Source organism: Lolium rigidum, chromosome 2, assembly GCF_022539505.1.
Source record: "Lolium rigidum isolate FL_2022 chromosome 2, APGP_CSIRO_Lrig_0.1, whole genome shotgun sequence".
Lineage (NCBI taxonomy): Eukaryota > Viridiplantae > Streptophyta > Magnoliopsida > Poales > Poaceae > Lolium > Lolium rigidum.
The window spans coordinates 279,268,171-279,283,258 of NC_061509.1; the positions used below are offsets into that span (position 1 = coordinate 279,268,171).

The 15,088-nt window shown below is 44.1% G+C and overlaps 2 protein-coding genes across 3 annotated transcripts; one reads left to right on the forward strand and one right to left on the reverse strand.

Annotated features, from left to right (window-relative positions):
• The first annotated feature begins 7,498 nt into the window (after nt 1-7,498).
• On the forward strand, nt 7,499-12,956 carry LOC124691020 (protein LUTEIN DEFICIENT 5, chloroplastic-like). The gene is made up of 15 exons (XM_047224313.1): nt 7,499-7,749; nt 7,861-8,086; nt 8,182-8,253; nt 8,356-8,466; nt 8,553-8,744; nt 8,852-9,013; nt 9,107-9,202; nt 9,291-9,392; nt 9,531-9,563; nt 9,665-9,745; nt 9,819-9,901; nt 10,257-10,388; nt 12,166-12,226; nt 12,504-12,569; nt 12,645-12,956. Exons 1-15 carry the CDS (start codon nt 7,499-7,501, stop codon nt 12,858-12,860), a joined length of 1,884 nt encoding a protein of 627 aa, XP_047080269.1. The 3' UTR covers nt 12,861-12,956.
• Nucleotides 12,957-13,464: 508 nt separating this feature from the next.
• Nucleotides 13,465-14,867, reverse strand: LOC124693534 (uncharacterized protein YtoI-like). Of its 2 annotated transcripts, none has more exons than XM_047227012.1 (5): nt 14,565-14,867; nt 14,274-14,450; nt 14,025-14,094; nt 13,870-13,941; nt 13,465-13,743 (listed from the first exon to the last, which is right to left on the reverse strand). In XM_047227012.1, the coding sequence occupies exons 1-5, from the start codon at nt 14,826-14,828 to the stop codon at nt 13,688-13,690; spliced, it is 639 nt and encodes a 212-aa protein (XP_047082968.1). In that variant the 5' UTR covers nt 14,829-14,867; the 3' UTR covers nt 13,465-13,687. The 2 variants fall into 2 exon arrangements, with proteins under 2 accessions (XP_047082968.1, XP_047082967.1); XM_047227011.1 differs by having other exon boundaries at nt 14,274-14,453.
• Nucleotides 14,868-15,088: the final 221 nt, after the last annotated feature.

Consider the following 15,088-nt stretch of genomic DNA (forward strand, 5'->3'; position numbering starts at 1 on the left):
CAGGATGCGTTCATCGCGTTGTTGGGAGGATTCTCTACCCCAGGTTCTCGTCGTGAAAGATCGGGCATCAACTTAGGTGGATTGGCTTGGATCCACCGTATCATGTGGTATCAGCTTTCTGGGTTGCTCACGGCGAGGTGTTGTTGATCGATCTCTTTGATCGGTTTGCTGCGGAGAAGATTAGCTCTAAGATCGGAGGAGTTTGGCTCTCGGTCAAAGGAGGTTGGTTGGAGGAAGTTTGGCATAGTTTGGTGCAGTTTGGAGGTCATCCATGGCTGTTTCGGAGGTCAAAATCGCGAAAAATCGCGACCAGAATTGGGAAGAAGACGAAAATTCGCGACCAGGAAAAATCCGGTCAGAAATCCGGTCAACCGGGCCAGTGACCGGGCAGCCTGGCGAAAACTCCGGTCCAACCGGGCCAGTGACCGGGGAGCCTGGCGTAAACTCCGGTCCAACCGGGCCAGTGACCGGGCAGCCTGGCGTAAAATCCGGTCAACCGGGCCGCAAACCGGGAAGTTCGCAAATTCGCCAATTTCCGGTTTTGCTCCGGTACGAGGCAGCCGATCCGGTTGGCGACCGGTCAACCGGGCCAGAGACCGGGCAGGCCGGTCTGGAGGCCGGTCCAACCGGGCCCTGGGCTGGGACGGCGTCTGTTCCTGCGGCTTTTCCTCCGGCGGTTTCTCCTGTTACTACGGTTGCTTCTTCGGCTACTGCTGCTCTTGTTTCTTCGGCGATGCTCCTTGATGCTACTACTGTTGTTGCTTCATTTGGAGACGATGTGCGTGGCATACGGTGTTCACGTGGCACGAAATCCGGTGATGTTTTCAATGATTACCTTGATATCCGCCGTTGGGAGGACGTACCGCATTGTGTGTCGGGACTAAAGTGGTATTTATGCCATGACGCGACAATTGAGCGATGACGAGGATTGGGAGAAGTACATGGAGCCGGGTTTCCAACGATGTCGTCGCTACAAAGGGAAGTTCACCGGGTATGATGCCTGTCTTCTAGCTCACGGGCGTGTGGATGCCGAGTTGGACATATATTGGTATGATGCCGTTGATAGAGGCGAGTATGCTTATACTTGGGCGGACTTCAAAAAGTTTCTTCGTGGTGGTTTTGGGTTACCATTGCAGCAGCGTAAGCGATCGTCCGAGTTGTGCATGCAATAGAGGAAGTGGACAAGTGCATAGTTCCTATTCGGGAGATTGTTCCACTACCAACGAGTCACTAAGGTTGAGGTGAAATCTTCGGAGGAGAGGAAACCTGGCTCCGATACCAAGAGCGCTACCGTGGATCGTTGAGGCGGATGTACCATTGAGCGGGCTGAATATGCAACTCAAGAAGGTACAAGGAGATGCTTGCAAGACAGTTGACAAGGTTCAGCGGTGGAGTTTGTTTCAGACTCAGTGCATTATAAAGGGCAAGGCTTGCAAGTTGATGATTGATGGTGGTAGCTGTACTAATGGCATTAGCAAGGCGATGGTGGCAGCATTGGGGTTGTCTACATGGCGTCTTCCTGAACCTAAACGTCTTGAGTGGTTGAATAGCTGTGGTATGCTGAAGATTACTCATAAGGTGCGTGTGCCATTTACGATTGATGACTATGTTGATGAGATCGATTGCGATGTGTTGCCATTGGAGGTGTGTGGATTGCTACTTGGGCGTCCTTGGCGGTATGATCGTAATGTGACACATGCTCGGGCGAGCAAATACATATTCTTTTATGCATGGTGGCAAACAGCGGACTTTGAAGCCTATGGGTGATGATCATATCAAGTCCGATGTGGAGTTAGTGGTGCGTAAGGAGAAGTTGCACAAGCCTAATGTGCAGCATAAGGTGCATGATGTTCCGAGCATTGATGTTGGTGATGTTTCAGCCAAGCTCGTAGATGACAAGCAAGTTCTTGTTGGTGACAAGCCGGATGAAGCTACACTTGTTGTTGATGTGGATGTTGCGGCATGTGCTACGGTTCCGAGTTTGTGTTGATGCTAGTATGCGGACCGATGATGTTTGTGCTGATGATGTTCCAAGACATATGGCGCAGATGCGCGTGGGAGGAGTGGGAGGCGAGAAGGTTAGAGAAGCCAGTGCTGATGGTGTTTCAGTCCGGTGCCAGGGCCGGCCGACCGGCTCCAGGACCGGCCGGGCCGGTCAACCGCCCGGTCAACCGGCGCCTAGACCGGCTGTAGGCGAGCGCGTCAGTGGAGATGGTGGGCAGCGGCACTACCGTGCTATGAGTACTGCAGTCCAGTTTTCCGCGACACCGCGGATGCATCGAGGCAAGGATGGACGTGTGAGACATCTATGTGGCCCAGGAATTACACATCTTGTGCAGGGGTCATGTGCAGCGACACAAGGTTCCATCAAAACCTCGCAAGAAGAAGGAGTTGGCGCCGAAGTCCAAGCTCATGTGGAGAAGAAAGGAGGCGCCAAGTGCTGTGTCAAGTCAAGCAGGCCGCGAGGGAGGATGTGGTGTGGAAGGCAAGCAAGACTTGAAGACGGCGATGACGTGTCATGTTCATATCACGTCACCTTTTCCAGAAGACCTTCACGCGTTGGGGACAACACTTCTTGAAGGGGGGGAGGATGATATGGGCACGGAGGCCTATGTGGAGCCCCGATTCAGGACTCCACCAGCTTAATTATATTAGTTTATGTAATTGTCATATATGGACAAATTAGGGATTTTTAATAAATCGAGTCAGTCTTGGCCAATCCACCTAAGTTGATGCCCGATCTTTCACGACGAGAACCTGGGGTAGAGAATCCTCCCAACAACGCGATGAACGCAGCCTGGAGAAGAGGGAACGAATCCAGCAAGCAACGGATCGACGAACGATACGCCTCCAACCAAGAGCTAGACAATCCTTGATGAACACAAGAACCTTCGCAGCGGATATAATAGATAACGGCAGCGCCGTACCCCCGGAGGGATGATACACGTGATCACACGCAATAGGGAAACCCTAATCTTTTAGACTAAACTTGATCTACCTAAACCCTAGCCGCCCCACCTCCTTATATGAGGGGGAGGTGGCCGGCCAGCCCCTATTGGGCTGGGCGCCCCACTATGGGCCTCCCTAACTTGGTTGGACCAGGCCCAAACCAAGACTGACTCGATTTATTAAAAATCCCTAATTTGTCCATATATGACAATTACATAAACTAATATAATTAAGCTGGTGGAGTCCTGAATCGGGGCTCCACATAGGCCTCCGTGCCCATATCACAGCTATCCTTCGATTACAGAAACCTATAGTCAGGACCGTTTGTGTCTTCGTTGCAAGTGCAAGTGTATCGTCTGTTATGTACTACCTCCGTCTTAAAACTTAAGATTTGTTTTTGAAAAGTAAAACCAAGTAAAATTTGAACAAACTTTTATAATCTATAACCAAGCATGATATTTTGTAGGATACCATATAAAAAAATACATTTTATTACTCCCTCCGTTCCTTTTTATAGTGCCTATAGATTTTTAGCATTTGTTTCAGAATATAAGGTTTTAGCTTAGCTTTTTTTCAATTACCCCCTCCCCGTTCAGCTCCAAAATTATTCAGCCCCCAAAATTGTTATGGTAAGTTAGGAAGATATGGATTTCCCAAATTTTACGTTGATCTCAAATCATTCAGGTAGGGGTCTTGTGTAAAAAATACTCTTGCGCTAATTTCCGTGCCAAAAAACAATAGGCACTATAGAATGGAACAGAGGGAGTATCTATCTAATGTTATTTTGTAGATACCATATAAAAATACATTTTATTATCTATCTAATGTAATTGATTTTATTTTTTACTTGTTAGTGATTTTTGGTATAAAAAGTTAAACTTGATAAAATTTGATTTTCTAAAAATAATATTATCTTAAGATTTGGGAGGAAGGTAGTAGATGAGTACTGCCTTACTGCAACTATAATCTCTACCTGCCTGCATCAGACAGGTCCGTAGAGACAAAGCCAGACAAGACAATCAGATCCAGCTTCAGGTAACGGTAGCGTAAGGTTCATCAGTGGATGCAGGCCTGATTACCATCTGAGGTCAGCTCTCCTGGTGAGTAACATTAAGTAGTGAAACGATAGGGCAAAACTGAAGATGGAGTCGTCCTGGAGTTCTGGTGTAAACCTAGGTGGATCCTTTTTTGGGTGGTGAGAACAGCTAGCAACCTGTAAAAGACAGAAACATTTTGACCGTGTTGTGGCGCCATGTGCCAACTTCTCACTTGCTGCCACGCAAATTATAGATCGAATTCGTTCCTGCTATCACCAGTTTGGTACGACAGGAGATAAGAATGAAACTCAGTCAGTCAGCACTGTGCATCACTCTCACATTGCTGATCTCGTCCTGCCGTCGCAGGCAAATCAAGCAAAGCATGCTTATTTTGCTGAAGAAGTTGGTATTTCCAGGCGCGTAACATGCATGTACTCATGCAACCGGCAAGTACAGGTTTGGTGCTGAGAGCTTCACTGCCTGCACCGGACGACTCTCTGTAAAATGTTATACAGTTACAGTGGCGTGATCTGTCCGACTATCTGCTACACTATGTCACTGCCAGTAGTATAACCTGATAGAATGTCAAACGCTATATATACAATCAGATATGTGTTAAAACAGATAGTGGAAGATGCCAACACGCTATCGATTTGGTCAAAGTTAAACTTTATAATCTCTGATCAACTATCTATAATAAAATATTAATATATATACACATAATCAAATGTAAATTCTATAATAGTACATGGCATTACAATACTAATCATATTATTTTTATTTTCTAGATAATAACATGATTTTTACGTATAACTAGTCAAACTTTGCAATGTTTAACCTTTATTTTAAATCTTATACTATGTGAAATAATGCGAAAGCGAAGGAAGTATAGAGCTATTGGAGCATGTCGTGTTTTTTTTTTGAGAAACACAGTACAAACGCAGACACTCACATACACGCGCATACACTCACCCCTATGAACGCACACACGCACACCCTACCCCTATGAGCACCTCCGAAAGACTGAGCCGGCGGATTAGATCTTGAAATTGACGAAGTCACCACAGGCGCCTCGCTGTCGACGGAAACGTCGCCTCCCACTGAATGAATATTCCGCCTTTATGAGACACACAGATGTCAAACCTGGGGTTTGAACTCTGGTGGGCTGGGGCCACCCTCCTAACCACCCAACCTCAGGTTGGTTCTCGGAGCATGTCATGTTTTATTCTGGCCACCGCACGCAACTCGTTGTATGATGCCTTTCTGCCGGCCGGCGTTACTAGCAGTGGATCTTTGTCAGCTTATGCGCTACCTTGTAGTTGCCTTCAGTTGGTTTGTCTAATCTGCAGCGAGAAAAATATGAAGGAAACAAATTCAGACTGCGAGAAAGATGCTCATTTGTCTTCACGCCGAGGTAAAGAATCTGACCACAGGAAAAGATGTACATGAACGCCGTGAAGTTGGTGTCGTTGGCGACAATGCTAAACTGCTAATGACTTATGCGAGTAATCTCGCGACTATATGTTGATAGCTAGATCGGCTGGTGGTGCCATGTGGTGTCATCTTCCGTACGGCTATTTCATGAGTGTGTTATAGGCTTATAGCCGGCTTTGGTCGGTTTTCACAAGATAATTAGGCAATTCTATTCGCCGTTAATAAAGACTTTATGCTTCAGAAATACTATTTAAAAGTTTTAAAATAAAATAAAATAAATTTTTGCATGTACATATTTTCTTGATATTTACCCATGTAAGTTTTCACGGAAAAATATGATTGTATGTGGCCCACACAAAAATAACAAGATATCCAAATGACACTATAATGATTAGATTTGTAGTGTTCAAAGAAATAGAAATTTCCATTTTCTTATTTTTGTGTAGGTCACATATGGTTGTATTTTGCCTTGCACATTTGCACAAGTAAGTATCAACATAATATATACATCCGTGCATTATCTCAATTTTTTTTTTGAATCTTTAGAGTAGTATTTTTTTTTCATAATCAGGTACATGTGCATCCATGTCCACCGAATAGGTGTCGCTTTATGCTCCGGATAAGAAACAACTCAATTTCCTTCAACTTCCACTTAAATATATAATGCTGATCACTTCTCCTCCACACTCTCTCGCTGCTCCACCACTTCTTCCCTGTTGTTGCACTATCTTCCTCCGCCGTGATGGGTTGCGACGACGCCAAGGCCGGAGGCAGCGGCACCGGAAGCAACATGCGCCTGGGGAACCTGCTGCTCGAGGAGGAGGAGGTGTTCAACAGCGGCTGAAGTGTTCGTCACCGCCAAGGAGTCTTGCAGGGGCATGTCCTCCTCCTAGTGGGACCGCGAGGACGACGACAACAATGGCGCTTTGAGCGCCACTCTCGACTTCTGTGTAGGTTTAGATTTAGGGTTTTAAATTTCATTCATAATTTGTAAGAAAAACATAAATATTTGAATGAGATCTACCGTTTGTTTGGAAAAAGTTTATTTTGGGTGTCAAGTTTTGGGGACGCCAATGTGGCAGCCGCCCCTAATACGCCCCCGTATTCCGCCCCTGGTACACAAAAATGACAAAAGCGTGAATATTAGAATACTAAGTAGCCTATATTTCGATACTATAAATTTATCTGATGAGCCATTTTTTTGCTTTCCCCATAATATATATTGGTTTGCATTATATCACAGTTTTCTCAGACTTTTTAAAACTTATAAATATGTTTTTCAATTTTTGAAACTAAAAGCTCACTCAAGCTCAGACCCCATTTGTCACTTGCGCCCTCATGATAGGGAAACCACTCATGCGTATAAAAATTTCCGTTTCAGAATAAGTGACTTAACTTTGTCTAGATAAATGTATTTTTTTTGGATAAAGGGTATTTTATTAGTTACAATTTTAAGCATTACACCAACCTCTCTAAAATGAAGATGCATAGAGCCAAAACAAGTCAAGAAAATGAGAAAAAAAGGAAAAAGGTGAAATAAAAGTAGTCCTTGAAGAAAATTGTGTTTTACAAGGCTGTCTTTGATGAAGATTACTCATCTACGAAGATACTAAGTAAAAAATAATATCTTTAGCGGTATCTTCATATTCCAATTATTATTATTCCCGCCTGGTATTTCTGGCTAGATTAATGCTTTATACATGGAGTCCACAAAGAAATACCACTCTCATGTATTTCACCAAGATTCGTACATGACAAACGTAGACATACATACGCTTGTCATGTGGCAAAACGTGCAAAAATTCCACGTGTAATAAATTTTGTCTGCACTGTTGGTACGGTGGTGGAGAAGCCGATGCCGCGCGCGCTGTGGAAGCGAAGATGCCTGTGAGGCCGGGGCGACAGATTCCGTTACGGCAGCTTCCAAATCCCGGCGAGTCGCCGTCGTTAGCAACAGACGGAGCACCGAGCCCCACGTCCGCAGCTCCTTTTCCTCTCGCTTCCCTCCACTCTCCACGCGACGCGCCTCACCTCATCCTCTCTCCCTGCCCCGGCTCCGACGACGTGCCACTCCACCCATGCCGATGGCCACCGCCGCCGGCAGCGGAAGCGGCAGCACCATCTCCACCGCACCGCCATCCCGGCACTTCGGCGGCTCCGGCCAGGGCCGCCTCCGCCTCGCTCCTGCGCCCAGCCGCCGTAGCCCGCTCCTGCGCTGCTCCGCGTCCGGCGCCGGCGGCCCCGACCCGGCCCTCGAGGAGCAGAGGCGCCGCAAGGCCGAGCTGGCCGCCCGCATTTCGTCCGGCGAGTTCACCGCCCAAGGCCCCGGGTCAGTGCTCCATCCCGCCTCGTCTGTCTCTACGCAATTTTCTTTCTTTCTTATCCGGTCGGCGCGCGTCGACTGAATTGGCCAATTGGGTGGACCGGAATTCTCGATCAGATGGGTCGCTCCGCTCGCGGCGAGGCTGGCCAGGCTCGGCCCGCCGGGGGAGCTCGTGGCGGGGCTGCTCACCAAGGTAGCGGGCGCCGGCGCGGCGCGCAGGGGCCCGGAGCTGCCGCAGGCCACGGGGTCGATCAGTTCGGTCGTCGGGGAGGCCTTCTTCATCCCGCTCTACGACCTCTTCCTCACCTACGGCGGCGTCTTCCGCCTCAACTTCGGGCCCAAGGTGAACCGAATCGCTCCAAAATCGCAGCTTTCTGAAAAACCCTGCCGTGCTGCTGCTAATATTCTGTAGTTTATTTTTTGTACTTCTTACAACAGTCTTTCCTTATTGTCTCTGATCCTGCCGTGGCCAAGCACATTCTCAGGGACAACGCCAAGGCTTATTCCAAGGTTCGCTTCTCGATTTGAATGTAGTCATTTATTTCAGCAGTAAGATAACGTTTGCTCTTCAGAAATGAGTAGAATGATTCTGTTTGATCGTGCCGTGTGCAGGGTATTCTCGCGGAGATATTGGAGTTTGTGATGGGTACGGGATTGATCCCGGCCGATGGGGAGGTTTGGCGTGTTCGACGCCGCGCAATCGTACCAGCAATGCATCAGAAGGTTCTAGCACTGTACTTAATATTATGTTCTGTTATTGCTTTCTTTCTAGTGTAATTTTTTTATTCACTTGAAATTCTGCTCGGCAGTACGTGACGGCGATGATAGGACTCTTCGGAAAAGCTTCCGACAGGCTCTGCCAGAAGTTGGACAAGGCGGCATCGGACGGGGAGGACGTGGAGATGGAATCTCTCTTCTCTCGGCTGACGCTAGATGTCATCGGGAAGGCGGTGTTCAACTATGAGTTCGATTCATTATCTTACGATAATGGAATAGTCGAGGTCATCTTTTTCAGACTTTGCCATATCCCTGAGTACAGTATTTTCTGTTTCTTATTTACCGTATTCTCTGTGAATCTTACCTTGCTGGTTTGCTGGTGTATGATCAGGCTGTCTATGTAACACTACGAGAAGCAGAGATGCGGAGCACTTCTCCTATACCAACTTGGGAAATACCCATATGGAAAGACATCTCCCCTCGGCAGAGGAAAGTCAATGAAGCTCTTGTACTGATAAATAATATTCTCGATGAACTAATTGCTACATGCAAGGTAACCATTTTCTTATACTTTGACCTTTGTTATTACTGTGTGCTGTATTTAGCGAAATTATGACACTAGGAATTCTCGTTCTTACTGCTGCAGAGGATGGTAGATGAAGAAGATCTACAGTTTCATGAGGAATACATGAATGAGCAAGATCCTAGTATTCTTCACTTCCTGTTGGCATCTGGAGATGATGTATGATATAGCTGCATTTGTAAAGTTTTTTAGATGTTTGGACCTTCTAATGTTCACATTGCTGCAATGCTCAATTCTTCTACCTTAGGTGTCCAGCAAGCAGCTCCGTGATGATCTGATGACAATGCTCATAGCTGGCCATGAGACCTCTGCAGCAGTCTTAACATGGACATTTTATCTTCTATCTAAGGTTTGATATGGTCAATAACTAAAAAATTAATGCTGTAGTAGTATGGCAATATCTAATATACTGTGACGTTGATCATGTTCATATTCACTAAGCTGTTATATTTTTACTTATTCTCATTGTGTTATATTGCTAATGCAGTATCCGAATGTAATGTCCAAGCTCCAAGCTGAGGTAGACTCACTTTTATCTTTAAGGGCGTTTTTTTCCATGGAGTTTCACACATCTGAATCTTACAAATGATAATTGTCTTTTCTTTGCTTAATTATCCACAGGTTGATGCTGTTCTAGGAGACGGTTTACCAACACTTGAGGATCTGAAAAAACTAAAGTACACTACTCGAGTTATTAACGAAGTAAGTACCAAATACTGTTACCTCACCCCATAATGAATTTCACCACTGAACAAGAACATTACCGTTGTTGCAGTCTTTGAGACTATATCCGCAGCCACCAGTTTTGATTCGCCGCTCCCTTGAGGATGATATGCTAGGGGAATACCCGATCGGCAGGTAAACATTTTCCATAAGTATTCCATCTGTTAATTCACAATAGACAAGGCCAACTTTAGTCTCAATCTCAAGTCAAGTATAGGGAGTAAGGACTATTTATGTGTTTATCACAAAAGCACCTTGGCTACCATTGAGTCCTGCTCCCTTTGTCTTTTCACTTTTTTTCCCCTTAGATACTCATGTGAGTAACACAGTATATTAACATATTGTGCAGACTATTTTACTCAACATATTTTATTTTCTACTTGTCCTAATGTTAATTCTGGTAGATGTAGCGAAACTTATTTAATTATTGCTCCATACAAAGCTAAAATTTTATACTATAGTTCTAAAGATACATATTATATTTTCCAAGGGGAGAAGACATTTTTATATCGGTCTGGAACCTTCATCGCTGCCCAAAGCATTGGGAGGATGCAGATGTTTTCAATCCAGAAAGGTGGCCTTTGGATGGACCCAACCCAAATGAGACAAACCAAAAATTCAGGTTCCATACCTATTACTGCAATGAAATGCTTTTTGGTGCACCATTTGCCACTACAGTTATCAATTTTATTACTCCCTCCGTCCCAAATTTGCGACATCCTTTTTGGCACGGAGGGAGTAGTTGTTTCTACTTTCTGTTGCAACAATTGGGAGACCGTTGAATATGCTTAATTGCTTGTTGTAGCTATATTTCTTCTTGTCGCCAGAACAAAATATATTCCTTTTTGGTCAAATGACCAAAGTCGTTCATCGAGTGCGCAACTCCTGTTTATTCTTATTTTCTACTATGACATAGAGCATCTAACCTGCCCCTGAGATTCTTATCAGTTAAGATCCAATAACTACTTATTCATGTATAAATGACTGCTCCAAACTAGATGTTGTCCTCAGATGGGTGCAGCCAAAATTTGAATATTTACCACTGATGGTCATAAAATTATTTATATTTTTCCTGTGCGGACGATATTAGTAGATTCATTGTCAAAAGTGCTTCCAAGTCAATATACTTTCATTAACATACTGTTACAAAAATGGGTAAAATGCGTCTACAGGAGACCTTATTGATACCCAAAATCACATCTATTTCCGACCGAATAGTAGCACACTAGCAAATAGCCACATCCCTATGATTTGCATAATTTATTCAGACAACAATTACATGGAATATTGTTAGATGAATCTTAGTATGTGATGGAGAGATAATGAGACAGATTCAATTGATGAAGCTTATTGAGGATGAAAAGTGATGCAGAGATTAATAACTTGAATTAAAATTTATGGTTAATGAATAAAAAATTGTATCCATGATAATCATGTTAAATTACTACTCCAATGAGCAACAGGAAATCACACTTCTGATAGAAAAAGCAGCAATGAGTTGTCATCTTAGATTCCAAGAAACAGGAATCCATTGCACTGGTTATCTGTGGTGCACTTTTGGTGACTATATTGTTGCTTTGTGAATGTCCCAAAAAATATTCACGTATATGTCTTTCCAAGAACCATTAGAAATTTTAACTTTGAATAGACCGGTAGGTTTATGTGCCATAACTTCACTGCCTACCCTGTAATGATCAGTAAATACTTTAACAGCAGATCCCTTTTTGGACCAGAAAAGATCAAAGGTGTGTAGATGACCCTTGCCTTAATGGGCCATAATTAGTGGAGTTTGCATATTCTATATATTGTTATAAATGATAAATTATAATTCTCATATGATACATTTCTAAAGGAGTATGGACTATAAGATATCTTCAGCTGCGGTGAATCTAACAATACGAACCATGGTTGCAGTGAACAGTTTGAACTAGGGTTCATGCAATGGCATATTAGTTTACAAAGAAGTGATAGTCACCATTCAGTAGATAAACATCATTTCCTACGCATCCCGCTGAAACTCGAAATTAGAAAGAAAAAAAGGTGATACAGCTAGGGTCTTGTGTATTTTGGCTTGTGGTTTGTGTCACAGTTTATTGTCTGTCGAGTTCTTGATTAATGTTTTTTTGAGATGCAGTCCTAAGTCCTACTTACATCAGCACTGTTAGTGCTGTAGAGTTGATATCTGTCTTGTGAGAGCACATATTTCAAATAAACAACAAAAGAAATGCTGTAATCCTAGGTTCCATGTCAAGCTCTTAGAGATCCGTTGTGTAGTTGTGGCAGCTTTCCTTCTGAAAAATATTCGTGGCATGTGTTTCCTATCACTTTAACTAATCCCTGATAAACCTGTTATAAGTTATAACTTAATTGTACTTATTTATATCTTGTTGAATTTTCAGTTACTTACCATTTGGTGGTGGACCAAGGAAATGTGTAGGCGATATGTTTGCTACTTTTGAGGTAATCCATTTTAATACTTATGAATTTTCAGCTGATGATATCGAAATAGCATTTTGCGAATGATGTATGATATTCTTGATTTAGCGGTATTAAGGTCTTCTTTATTTTCAATATTTCACCTTCTAGGCTTCTTGGTATCTTCGATTTCATGTTCTTTTGTGAAAATGAAGATTTGTTGCTCTCCTAGCAGATGCACCAACAGGGTGCACAGCCCTCAGATAGTCACTTGTTCTGTGACTATTGAGAGAACCACTGACACTCTGCAATTTCTATGCAGAATGTTGTGGCAACGGCAATGCTTGTCAAGCGGTTTGATTTTCAGATGGCTCCAGGAGCACCTCCGGTATGTTTCCAACCAGCTTTCGGTTTCATCGTAGTTAATAAAATATATTCTCATATTTCGAGCAATATATTATAGGTCGAGATGACAACCGGAGCAACAATTCACACAACCAAGGGGTTGAACATGACTGTTACTCGGAGGACAAAGCCACCTGTAATTCCAAACTTAAAGATGAAAGTTACTTCTGATTCAGAAGGACGCACGTTTTCTACTGCGCCAGTGGGTGTTTCTACTGCTAGTATTGCTTCTGGAGAAGATCAACAAGAGGAGGTGTCGACAAGTCGAGTGTGATTTATTATTTTTTACGCTCAGATTGCAATGACATACATAATGAGTACGTTCACATCTCAGACCTACATGAAAATTGACCTAGTTATAGTTCCTTCACGTTTGAGTCAGTTCTTTTCTTCGGCATGTGCATTCATTGGCCTTTTTCCCACCTTTTCTCTTGCATTGTACTACTGAAGTTTTTGTCTGTGATAAATCATTACCTGAAGAGCTCAAAGGATGCTGTACATCCAGTAAATAAGATGTGCTGTTTTTATCTTCAGTAAAGAAGTGCTCAGAGGCATATAGTCCTCGTCCTCTACGTGGCTAGGGCAAAGTAATTCCTAATTCGCATCGTTAATCTTGCAGTCATCTCTTTTATTTAGTTGGTTGTATTGTGTTATACTTCTTTGGTGATAAGACTGTTGCACTGGCTCTGAAACCGTGTACTTTTTGACAACTTTCTTTGGCAACCTCTGAAACTGTAGCATCATCAGTCTCTATGAACCTGCATGGCTGCACTTAATTAGATTTCATCCTCAATTTAAGCTTATCGTTTTCTAAGCATATTGCCACCATTTTTCTGAAACATTACTTTAGGTTTTGTGTTTTCTTGCAGTGGAATTCATTGCTCATGGAAACATTTTCATTTGCAGACACCAGACAGTACAATAGAGCAGAAGCTTCCTGGTGTGCTTCTTTACAAGGAAAAGCTCTCCTAAATTCTCCCAGGCTTATTTTTGTGATTCAGGCTACAACAGTTATACAGATTATACATCTCCCTGCTACTCAAAAGTACCGCGGACACATATGTACAAATCCACAAGTACCAAGCATGGTCTCCTGCATCTCTAAATCTTCAGCATGGCCTCCAACGCGCGAAGTACGTCATCACGGGTAACTATACCTGTTAATAGTGTTTAGAATCCCATTAAGCTTGCAACACACTCTAAATAGTCTATGTTAAGGAGATAATACAGATCTAGTATATTGAGTCCTCTGTTCCTGGTTTGTCACAGTTTCTGTTACTCACCTATCACTTGGTTGTCCTGATTTACTATTGGTAATCTGTGGATCTTCTTTTTGAGCATCAGAGCTGCGGCATCTGTTGGCATCACATTTGTGTACTGTCAAACTAACTGGGAAAAAAATGGAAAATAAAATAAAATGAGTGGAAACAAAGATTACCGGTCACTGTTCTATCACATGATAGCGTGATCGCTGGAGAGGTCATCACTTGTGCAATCTTTGTCCTTGACTGTTGCAACAAGTAGCAAATGGATTAGCAAACAAGATGTCTTTATGTCCTCTGATATTAAGGTAGCAGCTTGTATATGTGTGCGGGTGTGGGTGTGTTTTCTTTTTCTCTCTTTGCGGCAAGAGTTTGTGTATATACATGTGTAAAACAGACAAAGAGTGAAGAAGGAGGAAGCTGACCCCATGTGAAGCTCTTGTTCGATCGCTCTTGACGAGCACCCCAACACATCTCCGAGCACTGTCTACAACCGGGAGGCCCGACACAAACTCAAAGTGGCCTTCAACCTCCTCCAGCGTCTGATCTGCTGTGGCCATCAAGACAGGCGTCGACATGGCCTCGCGCAAGAGTGCCACCCGCTGCTGTACCGAAGCATCCAAGTTCAGAGTCAAGCAAGGAACCAAGAAGAAGTATCAATGGAGAAGATCAACAAACACAGCAGCAACAACAAGAGTCCCAGAACAAACAAGCACCTGATCTCCAGCCTGGGCATCCTGCTGCTGCTGGGACTGAAGGTATACGCGGAAATCGTCGTAGCTGATGAGGGAGAAGTTCTCGGGCCACTCGCCGGAGATGATGGCGTCAGGGTTCTCGTCGAGGCCCAGCCGGAGCCCGTTCCCGTCCATGAACGTCGACGCCCGGCACCCGACGCCGCTGGCTCTGCCCCTCCTGGCACCGCCCTCGGCCTTGGCCCCTTTGAACATGGAGCAGCTCTGCAAGGTATTGATGCAAGCCATGTACTCTTCTCTTGTGAGGTTGTTTCAGTGGTTTGTAACTGTGTTCTCTTGCAGATCCAGCAAGGGGAGTGCTTTTATAATGAAACTGGAGGAGCTCACTCTGTCTATTGTCAATGAGCCGGGCTGGATGGGCATGCTTGCATGGGAAGGGAAGGGCTGGCCTACCATTGAGTGACTGGTACTGCTGAGATTCTATTATTGCATCTTTGACCTGATGAGTGACAAGTGTGCTGATAAATATCCAGTGCAGTAAAGCATGC

Excerpts from the sequence above, each read along its gene's own strand:
- LOC124691020 (XM_047224313.1), top strand. The coding sequence starts at position 7,499 with ATGCCGATGGCCACCGCCGCCGGCAGCGGAAGCGGCAGCACCATCTCC. Across the intron at positions 9,014-9,106 it reads AACTAATTGCTACATGCAAG|AGGATGGTAGATGAAGAAGA; the intron begins GTAACCATTTTC and ends TTACTGCTGCAG. Across the intron at positions 9,393-9,530 it reads CATTTTATCTTCTATCTAAG|TATCCGAATGTAATGTCCAA; the intron begins GTTTGATATGGT and ends TTGCTAATGCAG.
- LOC124693534 (XM_047227011.1), bottom strand. The coding sequence starts at position 14,828 with ATGGCTTGCATCAATACCTTGCAGAGCTGCTCCATGTTCAAAGGGGCC. Across the intron at positions 14,095-14,273 it reads GAACAAGAGCTTCACATGGG|TCAAGGACAAAGATTGCACA; the intron begins GTCAGCTTCCTC and ends TTGTTGCAACAG. Across the intron at positions 13,942-14,024 it reads ATGTGATAGAACAGTGACCG|ATGCCGCAGCTCTGATGCTC; the intron begins GTAATCTTTGTT and ends TGATGCCAACAG.